Source organism: Crotalus tigris, unplaced genomic scaffold (assembly GCF_016545835.1).
Source record: "Crotalus tigris isolate CLP2741 ecotype Arizona unplaced genomic scaffold, ASM1654583v1 scf7180000017950.1190679, whole genome shotgun sequence".
Classification (NCBI taxonomy): domain Eukaryota; kingdom Metazoa; phylum Chordata; class Lepidosauria; order Squamata; family Viperidae; genus Crotalus; species Crotalus tigris.
Genome location: NW_024096740.1, coordinates 76,911 through 87,590, shown reverse-complemented (window position 1 = coordinate 87,590; position 10,680 = coordinate 76,911). Strand labels below are relative to the sequence as shown.

The 10,680-nt window shown below is 46.9% G+C and overlaps 1 protein-coding gene across 6 annotated transcripts; it reads right to left on the bottom strand.

The window, feature by feature from the left end:
- Positions 1 to 481: 481 nt before the first annotated feature.
- On the bottom strand, positions 482 to 9,968 carry LOC120308812 (zinc finger protein 496-like). 6 transcript variants are annotated; one of them, XM_039345326.1, is made up of 4 exons: positions 9,649 to 9,968; positions 4,750 to 4,847; positions 2,450 to 3,543; positions 482 to 1,035 (listed from the first exon to the last, which is right to left on the bottom strand). In XM_039345326.1, exons 3-4 carry the CDS (start codon positions 3,209 to 3,211, stop codon positions 889 to 891), a joined length of 909 nt encoding a protein of 302 aa, XP_039201260.1. In that variant the 5' UTR covers positions 3,212 to 3,543; positions 4,750 to 4,847; positions 9,649 to 9,968; the 3' UTR covers positions 482 to 888. The 6 variants fall into 6 exon arrangements, with proteins under 6 accessions (XP_039201260.1, XP_039201258.1, XP_039201259.1 ...); XM_039345324.1 differs by lacking the exon at positions 9,649 to 9,968 and adding an exon at positions 6,502 to 6,566; XM_039345325.1 differs by lacking the exon at positions 9,649 to 9,968 and adding an exon at positions 6,103 to 6,478.
- Positions 9,969 to 10,680: the final 712 nt, after the last annotated feature.

The following is a 10,680-nucleotide window of genomic DNA, read 5'->3' as shown; positions in this document are numbered from 1 at the left end:
CAGAATTCCTGAGCCAGCCATGCTGAGGGGAAAGGGAGAGGTTTCCAAGCTGAGCCATGCTGACTGAGGAATTCTGGCAGTTGAAGTCCACGAGTCACAAAAGAGCCAAGGTTGCCTACCCCTGGATTAGAGTATATACATCCCATCAAGAGAGTAGAAGAGTTCAACTCCCGGAATTCCTGAGTCAGCCATGCTGAGGGGAAAGGGAGAGATTTCCAAGCTGAGCCATGCTGGCTCAGGAATTCTGGGAGTTGAAGTCCACGAGTCACAAAAGAGCCAACGTTGCCTACCCCTGGTATGGCTCACCCATCAGCTGCTGCCCTCTCAGCTTCTCCACCTATCTTCTCCCTTTCCCAAGAGGTCAATCTTTGGGTATAGGTGGTCCTCTTTTAACGACTCGTCAGTTAGCAACTGTTTGAAGTTACAATAGACCTCTGCAGACCTATCGTTTAGTCCTCGGCCTACAACCACAACTGCTCTTAGCCGACACATTTTGTTAAGTGAGTTTTGCCCCATTTTAAGACCTTTCTTGCCACGGTTGTTAAGCGAGTCAATGAGGCTGATCAATTAGTATCATGATTGTTAAATGAATTCGACTTCCTTGTTGACTTTGCTTGTCAGAAGATCGCAAAAGGTGATCATGTGACCACGTGCAACCACCGATAGAAATGAGTCGCCAAGCGTCTGAATTTTGATCACTTGACCACCGGGATGCTGCAACGGTCGTAAGTGTGAAACACGGCCGTAAGTCACTTTTTGGGCGCTATTGTAACTTCGGTCGATAAATAACTGTCGTAAGTCAAGGACCATCTGTATTCGATATACATAAGGACTGCTTGTACGCTTCCAGCATCCAATCAACGTAGAAGTGCTCTCTCCCGCCCTTTACTACAGTGAGTACCTACCCACTCCGTTGGGATCCTGACTGTCTTTCAGTTCAGCTTCTCCACACAGGTGGCTGTTGGATCCAGAGTCTGCCAGGGAGTCTCCGGCCTCAGGGGAGATCACCACCACCGCGGCGCACGGTTCCAGCACCTAAGACAGAAGAGGCAGCTCCCATAAGCCAGAACTCAGCATCTTTTTTACACCAGTTTTGGTCACCACGATGTAAAAAAGATGCTGAGACTCTAGAAAGAGTACAGAGAAGAGCAACAAAGATGATCAGGGGACTGGAGGCTAAAACATATAAGGAACGGTTGCTAGAATTGGGTATGCTAGTTTAACGAAGAGAAGGACAAGGGGGGACACGAAAGCAGTGTTCCAGTATCTCAGGGACTGCCCCAAAGAAGAGAGAGTCAAGCTATTCTCCAAGGCTCCTGAAGGCAGGACAAGAAGCAACGGATGGAAACTAATCAAGGAGAGAAGCAACCTAGAACTGAGGAGAAACTTCCTGACAGTTACAACAATTAACCAGTGGAACCACCTGCCTCCAGAAACAGTGAATGCTCCAACACTGGAAGTTTTTAAGAAGAGACTGGACAGCCATTTCTCCAAAATGGTGTAGGGTTTCCTGCCTGAGCAGGGGGTTGGACTCGATGACCTCCAAGTCCCTTCCAACATTATTATTATCATTATTATTATTATTATTATTATTATTATTATTATTATTATTATTATAGTTGTCACTTAACAAAACAGAAATAAGCCTGAGCAGCAGTGCAGCAATACATTTGTAAAGTGCGGCATCGCACGACTATGCCGGCTTAACAGAAGTCACAACAGTTTTGATTGCTGTCCTTAAGCCAGTGGTTCTCAACTTTTTTAATGCCGCGCCCCCCAACCGGTCGTAAGTTGAGGACTACTCAACCGGTCGTAAGTCGAGGACTAAACTGGTGCAGCACCGTTTGCAGAATGGGACTTTTGGCGGGCTCAGCAGGGCAGAGACAGCCTGGACAATTCCTATTGGCTTTTGAAAGCCAATAGAATTAGACTCTATTCAAGAGGGTCTATTCTATTGGCTTTCAAAAGCCAATAGAATAAAAGGGAGCAGCACAGCTAAGGAAAAGAGGGGGAAAAATGGCGGACTGCGTTGTTTGGCGACCCCCGTGAAATGGTCGTTCGACCCCAAATGGGGTTCCGACCCACAGGTTGAGAACCGCTGCCTTAAGCGAACCCCACAGGGTAGTCAATGCGCAAATGTCACATATCTGGCTTTGATCGCAGAAACCCAGCCTGAAGCCAGCAGCCAGCATTTCCTCCCAAAGGGGAAATATTGCATCGTAACAGTTAAGGGGCCACAGCAGGAGTGAGAGATTCTGGTCCCCCTCCAGCTGGGGGACTCTGGACCAGTTCCTCTCATCCAGTCCACCCTGCTTGCAGTGGGTGGTGGTGGGAAGAAAAATGGGAGGAGATAATTTCTGAATGAAAGTCGGGTTACACACCTAATAAATTAAAAAAAAAACATTGGAGTTGATGCCGATTCTCGACTCCCACATCAGAGAGAGATTACCTTGATCTCTTGTTGCTGGATCCTGAGGAAGTCTTCCGCGAGGCCCACTGCCTGGGAACAAGCTTGAGGACAGCGGTCCCTGACCCAGCCCTGCATCCCTGGAGGTAGGACGGCCAGGAACTGCTCCAGGATCACCTGCTCCAGGATCTGCTCTTTGGAGTGCTTCTCTGGCATCAGCCACTGACAGCAACATTCCCGGAGTCTCTTGCAAACTTCTTGAGGTCCTTCAGCTTCCTGGTAACTGTACTGCCGAAAACGTTGGCGCTTAGCTTCGGTCAAGAGAGCCTCTTCATCCACATCCTTCATCGGCCTGTTTTCTTCAGCCTCGGGACCGTAAAGGATCGGAGGGGGGAAGTCACCGTGGTTGACCACCAAGAACTGGGGAACCCCTTCTCCGTTCGACCACTGGCTGGTGTTGGCGACAGACTCGTAGGAGTCCCAGGGAAAAGGCTTGGACTGGTGTGGAGTCCCAAACCCGGAAGGTAAAGGCTGGATCGCCTTCAAGAATTCCTGCCACTGGGCTTCCCAGCGTTGAGCCAAACCCTCCTCTGATCCTTGGATCATCTCTTGGGGAGCCATCCAGCCCAAGAACTCTCCTATGGTCCCGACCTGAATGACCCGAGGGACCGTCCGTTCCCCATCGGCTTCTAGGGGCCTCACTTGGGCTTCCTCCTCGGGCTTCCTCGTAGGGTTCATGCCGTGCCCCAGAACATTCTGGAAGGAGAGACAGGCGGCTTCCCCAGCCCTCAGTTCAGTAGCCATCTTTGTGGCTAACGTTTCCCAAAGGGCAACGTCCACATAGAGTGGAGGAAAGGTCCCCGTTTGAGGCCGACGGGAGCTTTTCAGAGCTGCAACGATGAGGATTTCCAAGCCAAGTTAAGTTCCCTAGACAACCGTGGGCCTCTTCTTTGAAAGATCGCTTTAAAAAGAAAGGTAAATGATTCCAAAAAGGATGAACCGGATGGATCTTCTGGTGAGGCCCACAAGCTTTGGAAGATTTCAGTCACACACACACAAAAAATCACTGGAGGAAGGGACCAACAGCATTTCTGATCAGCAGAGAGACTGTTTTTCCTTCAAGAAAGCAGCTGGTTCTAAAAGAGAAACCGTACTTTAAAATGTTGGAATATAAACTCTGATCATCCCCAGATATTTTAAGTACATATTAATCGCATTTACCTAGCCACCCGCCTCACGTGAGCTGAGTGAACCGTGGCACTCCTTTTGTGAGTTCGGGAAAATTCAACAGCATGCGTACTTTTTTAGACAAATTCACCAGCTTCTAATCCACATATTATTCTACAACGTGATGTTAGATTTCTTTAGTCTTCGACCAACAGAACAATTATTGCTTATTTATTCGTTTTTTTAAAAAACGGTGTGGCTGCCCGGCTTAAAATGGCATTTTAAGGCAGTCCTCGACTTATGACCACAATTGAGCCCAAAATTTCCACTGCTAAACAAGACAGTTGCTGAGCGAGTTTTGCCTCATTTTATAACCTTTCTTGAATCACTTAAGGGCTGTTAAGGGAATCTGGCTTCCCCATTGACTTTGCTTGTCAAAAGGGGATCACATCATCCCCGGGACAACTGCAACCATCATAAATATGAGTCAGTTGCCAAGCATCCAAATTTTGATCACATGACCATGGGGGTGCGGCAATGGTCATAAGTTTGAAAAAATGGTCATAAGTCACTTTTTCCAGTACTCTTGTAATTTCTAACGGTCAGTAAACAAATGGTTCTCTTTCCTTCCCTTTTTCTCTTGTAATTTGACTGCAAAATCTTATGGAAAGAACTACCTTACTATTGCAGGGGTAGGTAACCTTGGCTCTTTTATGACTCATCGACTTCAACTCCCAGAATTCCTGAGCCAGCATGGCTCAGCTTGGAAACCTCTCCCTTTCCCCTCAGCATGGCTGGCTCAGGAATTCTGGGAGTTGAAGTCCACGAGTCACAAAAGAGCCAAGATGGCCTACACCTGCCCTAGGCTATATAAATAACACTTAGAATAGCCCTTAGACCAGGGGTAGGCAACCTTGGCTCTTTTATGACTCGTGGACTTCAACTCCCAGAATTCCTGGGTGAGCATGGCTCAGCTTGGAAACCTCTCCCTTTCCCCTCAGCATGGCTGGCTCAGGAATTCTGGGAGTTGAAGTCCACCAGTCATAAAAGAGCCAAGGTGGCCTACCCTCGTTCTAGTGTAGTCTATGCATCTCCCTTCCCAATAATGAATTAAATGGGATTCACTCCCAAGTAAATGAACCAAGGAATGTAAAACGTTAACCTGAAATATTTACAAGAATGATCTTGTTGCCTTCCTGTCCTCTCAGTTCCTCCAGAATTTCAAGACAGGCAATAATGGGTCCCTTCTCAGCTGCTTCTCCCCGAAACAACTCTGCAGGGTAGGTTAGATCAAAAAAGGAATAGCTCTTTTAAATTCCAGTCTCGCTGGTCTAAGTCGAACAATTTAAACATGTTGAGAAACAGATACAATCCTTCCTGTTCAGGCTCTTCAGTTTAAGATGCATCACCCGCCAAGATTTTGATCTTTTTATAACGTTTTTTTTTAAACAAACTACTTAATGTTTTAAAGTTATTTTTAGAGGTTTACAGCATCCTGTGTAAACGGTTAACATTTTTTAAAAAATAAATTTTACTCCCCACTGGGATTTTTTTCTAATAGGAGAAAAAGTTGACTGCACCATTTCTAAATATATAAATCAGGGTCTAGAGGAAAAAAGGACTAGGGGTGACATGACAGCACTATTCCAGTATTTGAGGGGCTGCCATATTGAAGAGGAAAGAGGAAAGAAAGAAAGAAAGAAAGAAAGAAAGAAAGAAAGAAAGAAAGAAAGAAAGAAAGAAAGAAAGAAAGAAAGAAAGAAAGAAAGAAAGAAAGAATCAAGGAAAGAGGCAATCTGGAATTAAGGAGAAACTTTCTAACAGAGAACAATTAACCAGTGGAACAGCTTGCCACCAGAAGTTGTGGGTGCTGCATCACTGGAAGTTTTTAAGAAAAGACTGGACAGCCATTTGTCTGAAATGGTATAGGCCAGGGGAGGCAACCTTGGCTCTTTTATGACTCGCGGACTTCAACTCCCAGAATTCCTGAGCCAGCCGTGCTGAGGGGAAAGGGAGAGGTTCCCAAGCTGAGCCATGCTGGCTCAGGAATTCTGGGAGTTGAAGTCCATGAATCATAGAAGAGCCAAGGTTGCCTACCTCTGGTATAGGCCCTATAGCAATGTTTCTCAACCTTGACAATTTTAAGGCATGTGGACTTCAACTCCCAGAATTCCACAGCCAGCAATGCTGGCTGTGGAATTCTGGGAGTTGAAGTCCACATGCCTTAAAATTGTCAAGGTTGAGAAACACTGCCCTATAGGGTCTCCTGCTTGAACAGAGAGTTGGACTACAAGACCTCCAAGGTCCCTTCCAGCTCTATTGTGCTTGAAATTGAAAATCTTAAAACATAACATTTTAGGTACCTCATCTCCAGCACACCCTGGCAAACTTCCTCTCACCAGCAACCAAGACCATTTTTAATACAGCCTGTAAATGCTATTCTTTTTCTTGTTGTTTTATTTGGGTGTTAACTTTAAAGATCTGCTTCTCCACAGCTAGAAACAAATTCTGAAGCATGCATAGCTTACCCCACTGCAACTGAGGTGTCAAGGAAGGATGGGAAATTACGAAAAAGCATTTTAAGCTCCTCTTGCTGTGGTCTTCAAGCCCGTGGCTGCCCTTGCCTTGCCCGCATCCCAATTCATAGCGGCAAGGAGATAATTCTATAACTTTCTATCAGGGCAAGCACCTCAGCCTGTTGCGGCAGGAAGAGAAGTCTGGTTTTAAAAAGCCGCGGAATCAAGGAGAAAACGGGAAAATAAAAGGTACCCGGGAGAGAAACTGAAGCTGCCGGGATAGACTGCCAGCTGAAAATGTATCTAAGCAACGCACAAAAGAGTGCAAGAGAGTGCAAGGATCCCAGGTAAGCGAGACCAGACTCTGCAAAAACCCTGAAGGTCTAGTTTTGCCCGCAGCATGATTCTCACCTGCGCATTATGCTTCTTCCCACAATCTGTGAGACCCTTGGCGGAGATGTGGGGGCGGGTGGGGGGGGGAGTTGGCTGTTGTCTCTTGTTGGTCTGATAGTTTCCTACAAGGCAGGGTGGCTGAGCACAGGAAGAGGCCTTGCCGAGTTTTATGCCCACCCATCCTCCAGCCCCAAGGTTACTCCAGCCTCTCTAGGAAGTAGGAGTGGCTGTGGTGTAACCCTTTAGTGTGCTTTCCTACGCACCGCCAAGGGAGAGCAATCCCATGGCCTCCTATTGAGATGCACACGGAGAACAGTTTGACTGGGATCCTTTTCTTTGAAGAGAGGGACAATTCCATAAGGCCAGGGGACAATAGAGACCTGAGCAATTAGGCTCCTGGGATTTCTAGCACAGCTGGAGAAGAGGGTCCCCTGGATCAGGGGTAGGCAACCTTGGCTCTTTTGATGACTCGTGGACTTCAACTCCCAGAATTCCTGAGCCAGCCATGCTGAGGGGAAAGAGAGAGGTTTACAAGCTGAGCCATGCTCACCCAGGAATTCTGGGAGTTGAAGTCCACGAGTCATAAAAGAGCCAAGGCTGCCTATCTCTGGCCTAGGCTGCTTTATGACTCGTGGACTTCAACTCCCAGAATCCCTGAGCCAGCATGGCTCAGCTTAGAAACCTCTCCCTTTCCCCTCAGCATGGCTGTCTCAGGAATTCTGGGAGTTGAAGTCCACGAGTCATAAAAGAGCCAAGGTAGCCTACCCCTGCCCTGGACAATCAAAAAGAGAAGAGCTTTTAATTTCCCAAGCATCTCTCAGAGGGATCGGCATCAGGAGGAACATTGCACCTCCTTCTAGTTCAGGGTTTCCCAGCCTTTAAGACACGTGGACTTCAACTCCCAGAATTCCTTGGCCGGCGAAGCTGTAACAAGATTGGCTTGCTTCTCAAGAGTGTTAGCATTTTCAACTAAACTGTTGTATCCTTTAATTAAAGCTCTCCAGAGGACAACTAGTTTTGCCTGACACTTCATAGTATTTTTGATCACATTAGATGCTCATTGAGATTTAAATAGCAGAGTTGGAAGGGACCTTGGAGGTCTTCTAGTCCAACCCCCTGCTCAAGCAGGAGAACGGTCCTATGGCTCTTGAAAGCCTCCAGCGATGGAGCACCCAACCAGCCATTCCACTAGTTTATTGTTCTCACTGTTAGGAAGTTGCTCCTTAATTCCAGGTTGCTTCTGTCTTGATTACTTTCCATCCATTGTTTCTTGTCTTGCCTTCCGGAAAGTAGATTGAACAGTCCCCCCTCCCCTTTCTTTGTGGCAGCCCCTCAAATATGCTATGTTATCCTTAGTCCTTCTTTTCACCAGTGCAACTGAATACTCTGTGGTGTGCAGAGATTCAAAGCATGGCAGCTATGCAGCTTTATTCTATTTTTTTTTAAAAAAAATTCTCCTAGGTCAGTGGTTCTCAACCTTTTTAATGCTGCGACCCCTAACCGGTCATAAGTCAAGGACTCCTCAACTGGTGCAGCACCGTTTGCAGAATGGGACTTTTGGCAGGCTCAGCAGAGCAGAGACAGCCCGGACAATTCCTATTGGCTTTTGAAAGCCAATAGAATTTGACTCTATTCAAGAGAGTCTATTCTATTGGCTTTCAAAAGCCAATAGAATAAAAGGGAGTAGCACAGCTAAGGAAAAAGGGGGGGAAATGGCGGACTGCGTTGTTTGGCGACCCCCGTGAAATGGTCGTTTGACCCCAAATGGGGTCACGACCCACGGGTTGAGAACCGCTGTTCTAGGTGCATCTTTCCAGATGTGTTGGAGTAGAGCAGTCCCCCCCCCCCAATTTAGGCAACTTTAAGCCATGTGGAGTTCAAGTCCTAGAATTCTCCAGGCAGCATGGCTGGCTGAGGAATTCTGGGAATTGAGTCCACACAGTTTAAAATTGCCAAGGTTGAAAAACATGGAATAGTTTTCCTATTCAGCCAAGTGGACCATATAGAAGGCGCCCAATTCAGAAGCCTGCAAGCATGTTGCTCATTCAACCACAGCACCCTTTAAAATCTACCTTCCAATGATCACAACTCCTTGGGAGTGATGGTATTTGTAGTCCACCGCATTTGGCAATTTAAGGAAACCCAGTGTTTGATGAATTCCTAAGCGTGGAACTGCAAGGGTTACATTGCAGAGCTATTAGTACCCTACCTGTGAAAAATGTGGGCCTTAGCTGAGGTTATTATTATTACATTTATTTACCACCCATCTTGCATAGCACATGGCTGGTGTGTGGCTTCCTCCCTCAACACATTTTTTTTATATTTTCTATTATTTCATGATTGTTATACTCCTTCATTTTTAACTTTGTTCCCCCCCCTCCAAAGTCTCAGGTGAGATGGATAGCTATATACAATTATTAAATGAATTAAGAAGCACAATGATCCAGTCCAGAATTGCTTCTGCCCCCTGCAAAAATATTGGGGGGGGGGGAAATACAGATTTGCAATCCAAGTTTGCACTCCTAGCATTCAGCAGGATTGCAACTCGCAGCTCCACACTCCTAAGTAATGATCAGTCCGGCGGGGCAGAAATTGCATGCCTCACGCTGAATCCATTGCGGCTCTCTAGTTTCCAGATAAAGCAGCAACGGCAGGATCCTTGAACACGTGCAGAGTATTCCTTGACACGACACGGCTGAAGCAAAGCTGAACCGCTCTGCTATCTTCTCTTAGCGGCATTCCCGCGCAAGGCCCGCGGGGGTTCTCCAATCTGGGAGACTCATGGACTTCAACTCCCAGAATTCCTGAGCCAGCCATGCTGAGGGGAAAGGGAGAGGTTTCCAAGCTGAGCCATGCTGACTGAGGAATTCTGGCAGTTGAAGTCCACGAGTCACAAAAGAGCCAAGGTTGCCTACCCCTGGATTAGAGTATATACATCCCATCAAGAGAGTAGAAGAGTTCAACTCCCGGAATTCCTGAGTCAGCCATGCTGAGGGGAAAGGGAGAGATTTCCAAGCTGAGCCATGCTGGCTCAGGAATTCTGGGAGTTGAAGTCCACGAGTCACAAAAGAGCCAACGTTGAGCTTCCTGCTCAGAGTCACAGACGAAAAAAGACGCCAGCGCTCTCCTAAGCGCGAGGTCGCCCGCGAGCCGAAGATAACTTACCATCCGCAGCGGAGCTCCAAAGGGTTAAACCAACTGCACCGCGATGCCTAGAGAGGCCCAGAACGACAAGGCACATGGTGGCATGGAAATAACGAGGCAACTTCCGGTCCAGCCGCCTTTCTTTGATCTGTGACGTTATAATTCCAGGGTTGGTTTTTGTTGTTGTTGTTGTTTACTATTTTATTTACGGTGCGCATTGCCATCAGGGAAGCTGAGGCACAAGCCTTAGAGCTATAATATGAATTCAGGCAAATCTAAGCAAAAAAAAAGTTTAAACCTCATGGGAGTTGATTAGAGGACTGGAAGCTAAAGCATATAAGGAACGGTTGCTGGAATTGGGTATGTCTAGCTGAACGAAGAGAATAGTAATAGTAGTAAAGTTGGAAGTGACCTTAGAGGTCATCTAGTCCAACCCCTTGCTCAGGCAGGAAACCCTACACCATTTCGGAGAAATGGCTGTCCAGTCTCTTCTTAAAAACTTCCAGTGTTGGAGCGTTCACCGCTTCTGGAGGCAGATTGTTCCACTGGTTAATTGTTCTCACTGTCAGGAAGTTTATCCTTAGTTCTAGGTTGCTTCTCTCCTGGATTAGTTTCCACCCGTTGCTTCTTGTCCTGCCTTCAGGTGCTTTGGAAAATAGCTTGATTCCCTCTTCTTTATGGCAGCCCCTTAGATATTGGAATACTGCTATCATATCCCCCCTTGTCCTTCTCTTCGTTAAACTAGGGATGAGAGGGGACATGATAGCAGTGTTCCAATATCTCAGGGGCTGCCACAAAGAAGTGGGAGTCAAGCTATTCTCCAAAGCGCCTGAAGGCAGGACAAGAAGCAACGGATGGAAACTAATCCAGGAGAGAAGCAACCTAGAACTAAGGAGAAACTTCCTGACAGTTAGAACAATTAACCAGTGGAACAACCTGCCTCCAGAAGCGGTGAATGCTCCAACACTGGAAGTTTTTAAGAAGAGACTGGACAGCCATTTGTCTGAAATGGTATAGAGTTTCCTACCTGAGCAGGGGGTTGGACTAGGAGAC

Excerpts from the sequence above, each read along its gene's own strand:
- LOC120308812 (XM_039345326.1), bottom strand. The coding sequence starts at position 3,211 with ATGGCTACTGAACTGAGGGCTGGGGAAGCCGCCTGTCTCTCCTTCCAG. Across the intron at positions 1,036-2,449 it reads TCCAGCAACAAGAGATCAAG|GTGCTGGAACCGTGCGCCGC; the intron begins GTAATCTCTCTC and ends CTTCTGTCTTAG.